Genomic DNA, 14932 nt, shown 5'->3' with positions numbered 1-14932 from the left:
GAAGAAATTATTGTGATACACCGACGAATGTCGACGTAAAAGTACAAGAATCATTCGCGATACGAAGTAACTTTATTGTGAAATATTTCGACCTTGTATGAAAAGTATAAATTACTTCTTTTTATAATGGCGCCTATTTCTGCCGTGAAGCAGTAATGTGTAAACATTACTGTGTTTCGATCTGAAGGGCGCCGTAGCTAGTGAAATAACTGGGCAAATGAGACTTAACCTCTTATATCTCAAGGTGGCGAGCGCAATTGTAGTGCCGCTCAGAGTTTATGGGTTTTTCAAGAATCCTGAGCGGCACTGCATTTTAATGGGCAGGGCGTATCAATCTCATCACCATCAGCTGAACGTCCTGCTCGTCTCGTCCCTTATTTTCATATAAAAAAGGCGATTTTTATTGGCGATGTATATGCATTTATAACAAGATCCCAGAAAATTCAAAAGAATTGTTAAAAAACGTTTGTGTGGTAAAGGTTACTATAACATAAATTACTTTCTTAATGATACCACAGATTGGGAATGGAGCAACCGCCCTTAGGACAATATTACTTTGTAAACATAATGTTTTGATGAAAGTATAAATCCCGCTGAGTTTGTTGCGCCCATTCTTCTTAGGTCTGAGGCATTCGTTTTGGAATGGGTGGTTTTTGACTTACAATAAGTGATGTCACATCCTATTTTGAATGAAATATTTTGTTTTTAATTTGAACTTTAGGGTACCGGCTAGTTTAGTGAAGTCCTAAACGGCTGGACCGATCATATTTTTTTTCGTGTGTTCCAGTGAATTCGAGAATGTTTTAGATTTACAATTCAGTCCACAGGAAAATGTTAATTTAATTATTTTTAATTGTTTATTATTAATTTTATTTATAACTTTTTGTTAATCTTGGAATGTTTTACATTCGTATTCGTAATGCTTTACTGTCGAGTATTCTTTATTGAAGTAAAAACTTCTCAAGCGGCGTTGAGCACTTTTCCTGGGATGGGTATAAAACGTTAAACTCGCGTCAGGACACGTGGCCTGATCGAAAGTTCGTAAGACAGTCGTTGAAATTATGGACGAGAGTTGATTTTTCTGATAGGTAAACTTTTTGATGTAAAGTAATTGTAATAGTTTTGATCTGTTAAATTTTTATGTACTATAGCGCAATTATTGTATTTTAACCGGTATAGGACATAATATGTGGGGTAAGGTTTTACTCCACATAATCTAATAATGATGCTCATTTGATCGAGTGTATATTCACTTGGAACCTTAACATTAAAATATATATTCCTCGGGCGTCCTTTATACAAAACTGATGCTTTTTTTTATCTTCTTCATGTGTTTGGGTTAGTGTCTGAATGGTTTGGAATTAAAATTGAGACCAGTTGGCGCTGCGATCAAATTCTACTAATCCTAATCCGTTTTGGACTAAACATATTATTTTATACTTCGTAAGCTTTCTAAAAAATCAATTTCACTTTCCATTGGGTTTTTTACTTGCTTATCAAAGGCATTTAAAATAGTTAATGTAAATGTTCTATGCAAGAAAATATACATTTTTTTTTGTTAAAGCTAATAATTTTATTAATTCATTTATATGGGAGAAGCCTTATCATACGTCATAGATTATTAACCACCCTTGTCACCATGCAGGTGCTAAAACATGGAGACATTGACCTAATATTTATACTAGAGAATATCTCTCACCTTGATAAATTTTTAATTGTGGCCAATTGTAGTCAACTCACTTAGTCTATGCTAAACATTTGTAGTAACAACACGCATTTGACTGCTGAGTTATATTTAAAACTAGCTGACCCGGCAAACGTTGTTTTGCCATATAAATTATTTTTGGAGTTTCTTGGACATTGCAACATTACTTTATTTTACTAAAATAAAAGATTTTTTCTAAAATAATCGTAGCCTAAGTTACTCCTTATTACATCAGCCACCTGCCAAAATTGCTCCAGCCATTTCAGAGATTAGCCGAAACAAACAGACTTACAGACAGTCAAAAATTGTAAAAAACGTTATTTTGGTGTACCATAATACAAACAGACACTCCAATTTTACGTATATGTGTAGATATACCTTCGTGTATATTGAGATACTGTTTTAATAACTCTTAAAATACAAGTAAAAGTCAAGGTGTGACCTTTCACTAAGTTCAACATTATTTTTGAAACAAGCTTTATTTAATAACAATTTGTCGATTTACCATGATGATGACATATTAACAACCAGTGGGAGGCTCCTTTGCACAGGAAGCTGGCTAGATTATGAGTACCACAACGGCGCCTATTTCTACCGTGAAGCAGTAATGTGAAACAATACTGTGTGTTTCGGTCTGAAGGGCGCCGTAGCTAGTGAAATTACTGGGCAAATGAGACTTAACATCTTATGTCTCAAGGTGACGAGCGCAATTGTAGTGCCACTCAGAATTTATGGGTTTTTCAAGAATCCTGAGCGGCACTGCATTGTATTGGGTAGGGCGTATTAATTACCATCAGCTGAACGTCCTGCTCGTCTCGTCCCTTATTATCATAAAGAAGAAATATTGTCATCGCGTCAGTGTGAATGTGAATGGCAAACGGCTGGCCCTCTGTCATCAAGGGGCGCCCTAAAATTGATTCAGAGTAGCTTCTCTAGTACATTATATTACCTCAATATATGGAGAGCGTTTTTCCGCTCATGCACTCAGTTAATAATTTTAATATAACATTTTTTTTATGAAAATAAGGGACGAGACGATGGTAATTGATACGCCCTGCCCATTACAATGCAGTGCCACTCAGAATTCTTGAAAAACCCCAAAAATTCTGAGTGGCACTACAACTGCGCTTGTCACCTAGAGACATAAGATGTTAAGTCTCATTTGCCCAGTAATTTCACTAGCTACGGCGCCCTTCAGACCGAAACACAGTAATGCTTACATACATTACTGTTTCACGGCAGAAATAGGCGCCGTTGTGGTACCCATAATCTAGCCGGCATCCTGTACAAAGGAGCCTCCCACTGGTTTTTATGTGAATTGTCCTTCGTCCATACTTGAATAAATGAAAATATAACAGATGAGATGTCCTAAGGTTGGCACTAGAATTAAGTCACTGTTTTATGTAACACCAACAAGTACTAAATATGTTCAAAATACTTTTATATATCAGGTTTGTAATAAGTATAATATAAAATTTAATAATACTGATTTACATACTTGTTGGATCAAACAGTTTAAGAAATATATTAGAGAATACTTGTATATATAAATTCATTTAAGTTAGCAATAATCCGTCTGTTTTTCTTCTAAAGTTCTATAAGTTTTTTATTTTGTTTATCCTCTTTTTTGATTGCTCACATGATATGTATATTAGTGGAAACTTTTTTGGTGTGTGTACAATGTTATAAGTATTTTTTTAAATGTTTTAAATACTGTTTGTTTCCCAAAACTAAATAAATAAAGAGTGTTGTAATACCTGTAAATAATGGTTAGAGAGGATAAAGACGACTGTAAAGGAGTACTTAAGAAAAAATTAAAGGAACACTAATTCCTTACCGTCTCCACGTAAGCATTAATATTTTATTAGTATTTTGTATACATTTATATTAGTAGTATAGTTTAATTGTTATAATATGTATATGGGTAAGATTTTACTATGTTTTTAGGAATATTATGAATGAATAACTAAGTAATGTATTATATGTGTATTAGTAATAGTGTAGATAACTTACAAATAAGTTATAATTTATTTTATTACAGATGCACTATATTATAGTATAGTCTAAGAGCGTAAACTCGCCAACGAACTCATGTAACAGTTTGGCGAGATGTAAAATTTTTGTACCAACTGTGCATAATTTAATAATGATATTAATAAAAAATAATAATGGGGAATTTCTCAAGTTAACTAATGCCATAAAGACAGAAGAGAAGAAACGTCTCGTTAAGTGAGGAAGCAAAGCAAATGCCAACGACACACAGTTGTGTGTCGTTGGCATTTGCTAGTTAGTTGGATGACACTAAGCGAGGCAGCGAACCAGTTAGCTATTTCCAGTCTGTATAAAAATATTTGCACTTAAATGCGGGATATTGTAGACAGAAGAGACAGTGAATCTATTATTCTTAGCTCTGAAGATAATATATGTTGTAAATATGTGAAAACTTACAACTAAATTAATAGTTAGAAAAATATGTTATATATTTTATTTTATGAAATGCTCACATAATGCCTCTATTTATTTACGGTAGGTTTGTGTGGATTGATGCATCTACTATACTCAATAACTCTTGGGTTTATAAGTATTAATTTACTTTTTTTCTTTTTTTTACTTACTCGTGTAAGACTTTCAGTTTTTGACATTTGAGTATTTTTGTTGCGTCACTTTGCATATATTGTAATTGAAATGATCTGTAAAACAATTAAAATGTACATCTTGACTTAAAAGAGTGGCTATGAGTTTCTTCCTACTTCTTCTCATTAGCTCAACCCTTTACGAAGTAGCGGTAAATTCAATAAGATTTTTTTTTTTTGACATTCATAAGTTTTTCATTCATTCATTTCCGTGACCTACATGAATAAAGTATTTTTGAATTTGAATTTGACGATCGGTCAAGCGCTGTCCAACGTATTATGGCAATCTTGACTGAATCGTCGGTCCGTCTTGTGGGAGGCCTACGAATGCTACGTCTTCTGGAACAAGGTCGTCATTCGAGTATTTTACTGCCCCTACAGCCATCTGTCAGTCGAGCTATACTCCCACTATCCCTGCCCACTGCCACTTTAGTTTCGCAACCATCTGTGCTATATGGGTGACTTTGGTGTGTATGTACTTATGTGTATTTTTTATATGCTTCCCATGAAATCAAATTCAAATCAATTTTATTTTATTGCAATTCACATAAAATATAATGCCGTTACATTAGAAGGGCATATAATAAATTGTGACGTCCTCTTCTATGTGAAAGGCTTCTCTTTATTTTTAGTAAAATTTGAGACACGATGATAAATTTTTATTGCCATATGGGGTCGATGACACTAGTGACGTAGTTTAAAGTGGTATTATTAAATTTATTTAAATTTCTTTTATATATGTTATTTATTAGGATAAAACAGTTACGAATGTTTTCTAATATATCGCTTGATATACTTCCAAGATTTATACATCGAAGTCAATAAGGCGGAATGTTTTGTAGAATATCTGCAGGAACTATCCCATCATCATTATCATCGTCAACCGGAAGATTTCCAATTTTCACATTTCTCACCATCCCATCAATCTCTCAAAATTATTTTTACAATTTTTTTGTTCATTTTAATTTCACAAAACTACTTAAAAAAATATGAAATTTTCGTAACATGTTTAGCAGATTAACTTGGTAGTTAGCCATAGAATCAATTTTATTTTTTGTTTTTGGCTAGGTAGGTACTTGAAGAATTAGTCACGTTCAGTGAAGCGTGGCGTGACGGTGTTCGTAGTAGTTTATAGAAAAGGAGAATAAACAAGCTTGTACGTGTGATCCTTTACTTAGTTACCATAGTAATTATTATACTAGAAATTTCCATTAACTTTACAAAACTCAAAAAATTCCATACACTGCTCTACAGCGTCTAAAGTTAACACTTTTCCGCTGAGCTGCTGACGGAGCTGTTGAAATTATCAATGGATTGAAGTTTGACAACTCTCGTTATGTACGTCGAAGCGTTGCTACGCGACACTATTATTATGTATAACAGTGTCACGTGCCATATTAATATCTTCAATATACATATCTCTTCATACTATACTAGAGGGAAACTTATCGACTAACTTAGTGTGCGTGCGCATCATAGAATAAAGGGAGTGAATTTATTATTAACTAGCGGACCCGACAGACGTTGTTCTGTTTACAAAAAACTCTTGCGGATGGAATTTCTTTAAATCCTTAACTGATCTCTACTCGGCGACAGGAATATTTCTACCAAATTTCAAGTCTTTAGCTCTAATGGTTCCAGAGATATCGTGATGAGTGACTATATATACGTGGAAATCTCTTATATATATATATAGATTAAAATAATACCTTCAAAGAACCCAAACTATTAAAGTTATAGGTCCATTAAAATACGACAATTTGTCTTTTTGACTTAAATATCGATTATATTTAGTACTCAGATCTATAACAATAACGCAAATACTGTTTGTGACATTTATGTTGTAATATTTGCAATAAAAATTCGACTTATTACCAATATTTGATAATTGCGATCTGCATCGTCATTTAAATCACTTATACAAGCCACTTTGTGTACACAACGTAAAATAGCCAACAATTCACATACAATCAGACATAATAGGACGCTTCATTAGCTAAACTATTCAGAATTCCAAGCGCCACGCCAAAGGTTTGTCAGTTTGAGCAAAGTTTGGGTCAACTGCGTATTCCGCAGTGGAAGCACAACTTCAACAAAGCGCTTTTAACTGATTACAGGTCAACTTTGTTCTACAATATGTTATTTACACCAGTTACTCGGAACAATTTGCTGAATTATGCATGTTAAGTATCCTGGAAAATTATTCTTAGTGTCTAAGACTGCTTACGTGTATTTCTATTTAAGATTCAACACTGTGTTATATAAATTACACTCAATATTCGCACATTTGAAGTTAATCACAGAAAAAGAATCAAAAACAGAAAAACTTATTTTATTTTTTTATGACAGTAAGGGACGAGACGAGCAGGACGTTCAGCTGATGATAATTAATACGCACTGCCCATTACAATTCTTGAAAATCCCAAATTTTCTGAGCTGCACTGCAATTGCGCTCGGCTCCTTGTTAAGTCTCGTTTGCCTAGTAATTTCACTACCGAAACACAATAATGCCTACACATTAGTGCTTCACGGCATAAATAGGCGCCGTTGTCGTACCCACAATCTAGCCGGAATTCTGTGCAAAGGAGAGGCTCCTTTGCACAGAATTCCACTGTTAATAAATTGAAATTACACTCAATATTCTCACATTAGAAACTAATCACAGAAATATAAATATTAAGAGAAAAATTTATCATAATACACATATAATTATATTCCTCCTAATATTTTTTTGATAAAGTAATGTTTATAATAATAATAATAATATTGACACACTTTTGACACAAATTATCTTGCCCCAAATTAGGCATATATAGCCTGTGTTACTTACTTAAACATACATAAATACATATAAAGACACACATAAACATACATTAATACATATAAACATCCATGACTCGGAAACAAACACTGGCACTTTAGCGAATTTTCTAGAAACTTTGTTAATCATAATGTTAATACCAGGAATAGACTCGAAAATAATGCTTGTCATGACTTGTATTCGGTTGAATTGAGTTTGTAAATCTTTTGTAGAGCGATGTTGTTTTCACAAATGGATAGCTATAGGATTCTCGAGGAAGGTTTTAGTATATAATTTGTTAATTTTGTGTATACGTTTTTGTATATATTCCGATATTTGTTGGAGGTGCCGGAAAAAATAAGCCGTCTGGGAGCTTACAACGAAAACGCTATCTAAACTCTAAACCCTTTGAGATATAACAAAATAATGTATGTCTATCTCTTAAGGATAATTTTATAGATAATTTAAAAGCATAATTTTTCATAAGTACATAATAATTAGAATCATTCAGAAATACGTTTATGTTTCATTTTTAACTGATTTTCTTATTCTTTCTTTCTTCTTCTTCTTCTTTGATTAGATACATTTCCGATGGCTTTAGACTACACTATTCCCGAATACGTACTAACATAATTTTTTTTCTATTGGCAGCACAGCGTCTGTCGGGCCAAGGTATTTTTTCATAAAAAAATTTCGCTTAATTTAATAGTTCAATTTTCATCTTCTATGTGATTATATTGGTTCCTTGTATCGCTCTGGCCAGCTCTCTTAAGGAAACACTTTTCTCAGAAGCTCATTTAACGACTTTGAAGCACAAACAAAAAGGTGAAAAATTTCTAGAGAAAAATTCTGAACATTTTATTACAATACTTTTATTTTCAAGCCTTATTTTAACGAGAAGCGCAATATAATGTCTTTTTACAGAAATGTTTTTAAGTGAGCTATTTTTTTTTCGGGCGACAGATATAGCTTACATTACTTATATTTAAGTTTTTGCCCATTTGCTAACATTTATCTAATATCGCCTTATTGGTTATATAAGAATACCTTATATTATATTTCTTGTGTTGCCAGACTTAGGCATAGCTGAGTTCTCCCCAGAGTTTGATAATGATATATCTTCAATATATCAATGAAAACTTTTCAACTTCAATTTTTAAAGTACCTACCAACCAAGCAGTGGAATGAGCTTGCTTGTGCGGTGTTTCCAGGACGATATGACGTTTACCTCCAAAAAAAGCGTATAGACTTTTATAAAGGGCCGGCAATGCTCCTGTGATTCCTCTCATGTTGCAAGAGAATCACGAAGAAGTGATCACTTAACATCAGGTGACCCGTACGCTCATTTGTCCTCTCTACCTTTAAAAATAGGATTTTTAATGGTAGAGAGTAACTGAAGAAAAAATTATGAACGTAGAACAAAGAGGTATGGTTTCAAACCGCTTTTATTCTTAAAACCACTTGATATATTTATTCAAACAAAACAAATCTTATAACTATATTTACAATACTATGATTACATTAACTTAAAACTATCATTACGAGGAAGCGTACCAAAAATACTAGCAGCATTTCCGCGTTGGATAGCTAGGCTGATCCGTTGACCGACATAGCTGCCAGCGCTTGGGTTTCCAGTAGCCTTATTGAGGCGCGATGATAGTACTTTGTACATTATCCGCGCCTCTGGGCCCCACGGGCCAATTGTCCCGACGGCACAAAGATATAAGTTTACTTTATTATTTCAGTGTTCGATGCAACCGCTAAGCCACCTTCAGGCATCCTCAGCGGCAACGGTAATCAGTACGGAGACTTTGACGAATGCCTCAGCATTGATAGCGCCGTCCGTGGGAAGTACTGCCTGGCTTCGCTCCAGGTCGACCTGGCACATATGGGATTCACACACTTGGACTATCTCGTACACAGCGGACATTACATACGCAGCAATATTACAGATGTAAGTACATTTTTATTTAATTTCCCTTCAGACTATACTATTGTGATATATAGAATAACAATATAGAATATTTTTTTGCATCACTTTACTTATTATATTGTAATTGAAATTATTTGTAAAATGATGAAAATGTAAATCTTGATTTAAAAGAGTGGCAATGAGTTTCTTGCTACTTTTCCTCATTAGCTTAACCCTTTACGAAGTAGCAGTAGATTCAATAATATTTTTTTTTTTTTGACATGAATAAAGTGATTTTTGATTTGATTTGATTTAAGGACCCTAATGCTATACTTTATAGTATGGCGATAACATTACGCAATATAATCGCAAGTATTTATAATATATGGCAAGCTCAGTTGACCGCGATCTTTGAAGAGTGTGCACACGATTGATACAATGGATTAATATTGGATAGTCTTGAAAGTTCATCGAGCGATGATGACAATGCAGAAATTGGCATTATCTTGTCATTAATGCTACGAAAGAAGAAAAATGCTTTTTTTTTAGAGGAGGAAATACAGTTAGGTATTTACGCCCCGGAACATATCGTAATATGTCGGACTCGAGTACCCCATACCGACTAAAACCTCCTCTATGCTGTTAGCCATGGCTTTTACAGCGACATAGGACATGGGCCGTGGAGGCAGCAAAGACTACGCAACAACAGTCGCGGGGCGTCTCCTAAGGAGACTCGAACCTTGGACCGGCTGTGTGCTTGTGGGATGGAGAGAGAATGAAAAAGAAAAATGCCAGAGCATGGATATCAAATGATATAAAGTTCAGAGGAGAACGTGGTGGTTTGAAACGATTTAAAGAAGGAAGAAGGAGAAAGAGGGTGGCTCACGATATAGCACAGCATGAACTCAGCACACGCCAAACTGATTGCCAAAAAAAAAACAAATGTTTGAGCCAAATTATAACATAACAAAATTCCACTGATCAGAAAATATATTAATCGAATATAAAAGCAGTCTTGGCTTGTTTTCCTTTCCAAAAGCATCGGTTCTGGACACTCACATAGTGCCAAGTAATAATTCAAAATATATAAAACCTGACTTCTTGTACAAGCATAAATTATGTAGTTCAATTTGCAGTATTTCTGATTACTTCCGTGTATTCTTAAATGTCATCAGTCTTTCATACAAGCTTTCGTATCGATGGTACTCTTTACTCAACCTTTTCCCTACACCCGTGATCTGATTAACATTATTTCTTGTGGCTGGTTAACATGGAGTTACCAATTCAAATATTTTTATCTCCCTACTAGATTATATTCATCTCAACAGTATGAGCAAAGTGATCAAAAATTGTACAGCTTATATATTGTATGCTGATGATTCATATTTATTTATAGTATAGTAGTCTCAACTACTATACTACTTTGGGTCTCTACCCAAATATAATGCAAGAAGATTTGTATAACATTACTAAATGGGCACATGACAATGGAATTACAATTAATTTGGAAAAGACAAAATGTATGCCTATCATCTTGCCATTTAGTTAGTATAAAGATTTTAAAATAAAAATAATAGGACATAGTTATAGCTTGTATAGTTCCTCACAAACATATCGATGTACACAATTAAAATTTTATGAACGATGCGAGACTTGAATCCACGACCTCTGGCGTGAATTAATCCTAGAAGTGAGGGTTATCACTTTAAAAACATAACATATCAGATCAATGTACTTCGTCTTAATGGTAACGTCGTACAAATATCTAGGGCTCACTGTTGATTTAAATTTCTCATGGATTGTACATGTCAACTCAGTGTGCTCGAAACTCCGCACAATACTTGGTAAAATTTATAACTTAAAGTGTTCAGTGTAATACAATATTTTCTACACGCTGTATCACTCTTTGGCAGACGCAACGATCACGGTTTGAGTGGCTTTGGGCTTAATTTTACTACGAATAAAAATAAAATTAAAACTTTGCAAATGATGACATTGAAGCTTTTAGTGAACAGAAATAAAAAAATAAACTTAACGGGAACTATGAACGCTTGCTTAAAATATTATTCCAATTGATAAAAAGGTAAATTAATAACGTTAATCGATCAATATTGAAAAAAACTAAATTTGTAGTGAAGAGAGTGCATACCTACTCAACTCGGTTGTCTAACAAAATTAAGCTTGTGGCACTTAAATATTATGTAATTATTACGGTATGCGTACTATACAATGGATAATACCAACATTAATTAATGAATTAACTACCTAGTTATACGTAAGTGATACGTTCTACCCAATAATCCAAAAATTATGAGCGGTACTACAAATGCACTCGTCACGTTGAGACATACGATGTTAAGTCTCATTTGCCCAGTAATTTCACTAGCTACGGCCCCTTTCAGAATAAAACACAGTAATGTTTACACATTACTGCTTCATGGCAGAAATAGGCGCCGTTGTAGTTCCATTATCTAGCCGGCACCCGGTGCAAAGGCCTCCCACTTATGACTCCAGTGTAGTCTTTTGAGGCCCCTTACGATATATATCAACACTCACCTTAGCCAAATGCTCCTGGGCAAAGATGCCCCCTACTGCTGTCAAATTGCAAAACAAAAATTCACGTAAAGAACTTATTGCGATAGTTAAGTACCTAACTCAAATAGACATAAGAAATATTAAATTTGTCACTCACAAAAACATAATATTATTTGTTTCGAGACGAATATTTATATGCGAAACACGAGAATAACTGCCGAATAGTATGTGTGTCTCGCAAGTTTTCTGAAATAAATGAAAAAAAAATTGAGGAATGCCTGTTAAAACAATAGTTAGTCTTAAAACTTAACTGTTAACAATGATTTATAAATTACAATGGGGCCCCCATATTGAAGGATTGGCGGACAGACTTAATTCTGCAGCATACGCGGTTAAAAAGATTAGACAATTAACTGACATAGATACGGCGCGACTAGTATACTTTAGTTATTTACATAGTATTATGTCCTATCACCTATGGTATATTGCTATGGGGCAACGCTGCCGATATTAATACAATATTTGTGCTGCAGAAGAGGGCTATTCGCGCTATTTATAACCTAGGACCTAGAGAATCATTGAGAGCAAAATTCAAAGAAATTTACATCTCGACTGTTGCTTCTCAATATATTCTTGATAATGTAATGTATGTTCATAGGCATGATGATGATGCCTACTACTCGGCTAAGTCGAGTTAGTAAATCTTTTGTGGGGCGATGTATATGCTTTTACAATAAGATCCCAGAAAATGTTCAAAACAAAAGTATTACGTTATTCAAAAGAATTGTTAAAAAACGTTTGTGTGGTAAAGGTTACTATAACATTAATGACTTTCTTAATGATACCACAGATTGGAAATGGAGTGACCGCCCTCAGGCTATTAAATAATAAGTTTAATTGTACAATATTACTTTGTAAACATATTTATTCTATGAAAAAAAAAGCCCGCTGAGTTTGTTGCGCCCATTCTTCTCAGGTCTGAGGCATTCATTTTGGAATGGGTGGTAGTTTTTTGACTTTCAATAAGTGATGTCACATCCTATTTTGAATAAAAATATTGGAATTTGAATTTTAATAAGAGGCGGGGAATTTTTAATGCCCATGAAAAGAACAATTCACCATTGAATTTTGATATCTTAACACCGTAAATTATTATGAATTTTAATAGTAGGTAGAAATATCTTTAACCGGTGGCATTAAATTTGTTTATATTAATAAATACAATAGCTTAAATGAACAGGTTATGGGTTCGAGCCTTCAAAGTGTAATTTATTGGAAATAAACGACCTATCAGAACTATAAGTCTATTCAATATTTAAATTTGGTTTACCTTGCCGATGGGCTTAACTCTTACTAGGAGCTGTATTCAAATTTAAATTATAACTTGATCAAAGTCAAAGTCAAATATTTTATACACGTAGGTTTATAAAAACACTATTGTATCGTCGTATTCATTTTTGACAGTAATACTGATTTGTAAATCAGCTTTTGTTGCCCTTTTAAAATCATCATATATAAATAGTGTCGGAATTAGTGTTGATTTTACTTTATCCTGCCTCCGATAGTACCCGGATGTACTTTATATCATATATATATTGATATACCCGCTCTGGAGTGAATCAAGGCTCAATCCTAGGACCTTTATTATTTTTATTAATGGTAAATGACTTACCCGAGATTCCCAAATGTGCGCAGTGTCTCCTTTACGCAGATGACCTTAGGCTGACGTAGATGCTGTTTATATTTAGGGAGTGCATAATAAAATGGAATTTAATCTCACTAAATGCTTTATTGTCACTTTTTGTCGAATGCGACAACCAATCACTTTTCAGTACACCGCATTAATGGTAAGCTCATAAGTAGACGGAATACACCAGTGGGAGGCTCCTTTGCACAGGATGCCGGCTAGATTATGGGTACCACAACGGCGCCTATTTCTGCCGTGAAGCAGTAATGTGTAAACATTACTGTGTTTCGGTCTGAAGGGCGCCGTAGCTAGTGAAGTTACTGGGCAAATGAGACTTAACATCTTGTCTCAAGGTGACGAGCGCAGTTGTAGTGCCGCTCAGAATTTTTGGGGGTTTCAAGAATCCTGAGCGGCACTGCATTGTAATGGGCAGGGCGTATCAATTACCATCAGCTAAACGTCCTGCTCGTCTTGTCCCTTATTTTCATAAAAAAAAAAAAAAGAATTCAATGAATGATCTGGGTGTGACATTTGACTAAAAGCTTACCTTCCACGACCATATAATAACAGTCACTCATGACTCCTTTATGAGACTAAGGTTCGTATTAAGGAATGCGCGCGATTTCCACAGCGTCAATATTATAAAACTGCTTTACAGTCCCTTGTGCGTAGTAAGCTTGAAGCGAGCGCGTGCGTATGGAATCCCTAAGAAGTAACCTATTCGCTTATGCTGGAGAAAGTACAAAAAGCATTTTTGCGTTTCCTGTATAAGCGGAAACTAGGTTACTACCCGTACTTGTACCCGACGGCGTATCTCGTCGGTTGCCTCGGATACAACCCTCTGGAAACCAGACGGGCTCTCAACCAGGCAACTACCTTGCTTAAAGTTAGCCGGGGCTTAATAGATGCCCCTGATATACATAATGAACTGATTCGATTGTATACACCTAACAATTATATTCGTAGTCGAAATCACCTCGTAGAAGCCCGCCCTTATTGTGATCTATTTACTTATAGACTTGGGGTGTTGGTGCAGTTGCTGCTCCAACTTTGTGAGTCATCGCATAATAGCGTTTAACAATAGTAAAATATACTTGATTATTGTAATTGGTGTTGTAACCGTTTTAATCAAAATAAATAAATCTGTTACTCTAATTAATATTCTCGTATATATAAAATAACCTTAAATATAACCCTGACTGGTCAAACGAAATTTATTTCTGATATCTATTATAAGTATAGTAAATTCTTGAACATACCCTTTCTGAATATTAAATATAAAAAAAAACTATATACATGTTATTTTTAAATTTGTATTTGACCCAAAAATTAGTTAGTATAGTAGAAGTTATGTATAATATTCTTCAAGAATGAATTGTGGCAAGCACAAAAATCATTTAATTTTGTTTTCATTCTTAACAAAATAAGTTAATGCGGCCATATATGCACGGGTAAAGTCATGAGTGGCCCGCTTACTTAAATATCTATTACTACAAACATTTATATTATTTGGCAAAAACTTTGGGCCATTATCTACATACAAGTAAATCTAGTGCTATTCTGTTGACAGCTGCATGAAAAACTGGCTAGAATTGTTGTTTTTGAATGCTATTTTCTATTTTTAAAGTACACCAAATAATTAGTTAAAACTTTTTAGTTA

At 34.1% G+C, this 14932-nt stretch overlaps 1 protein-coding gene across 1 annotated transcript in view; it reads left to right on the top strand.

Annotated features, from left to right (window-relative positions):
• The window catches only part of LOC126976958 (nose resistant to fluoxetine protein 6-like), a 90010-nt gene that overhangs the window by 14788 nt on the left and 60290 nt on the right, over nucleotides 1–14932 (top strand). The window contains exon 2 of the mRNA XM_050825571.1: nucleotides 8884–9092. Within this exon, the coding sequence (XP_050681528.1) occupies nucleotides 8884–9092 (209 nt within the window). The remainder of the gene's footprint in view (nucleotides 1–8883; nucleotides 9093–14932) is intronic.

This window comes from Leptidea sinapis, chromosome 43, assembly GCF_905404315.1.
Source record: "Leptidea sinapis chromosome 43, ilLepSina1.1, whole genome shotgun sequence".
NCBI classification, from domain to species: domain Eukaryota; kingdom Metazoa; phylum Arthropoda; class Insecta; order Lepidoptera; family Pieridae; genus Leptidea; species Leptidea sinapis.
This window is presented reverse-complemented; position numbering and strand designations above follow the sequence as displayed.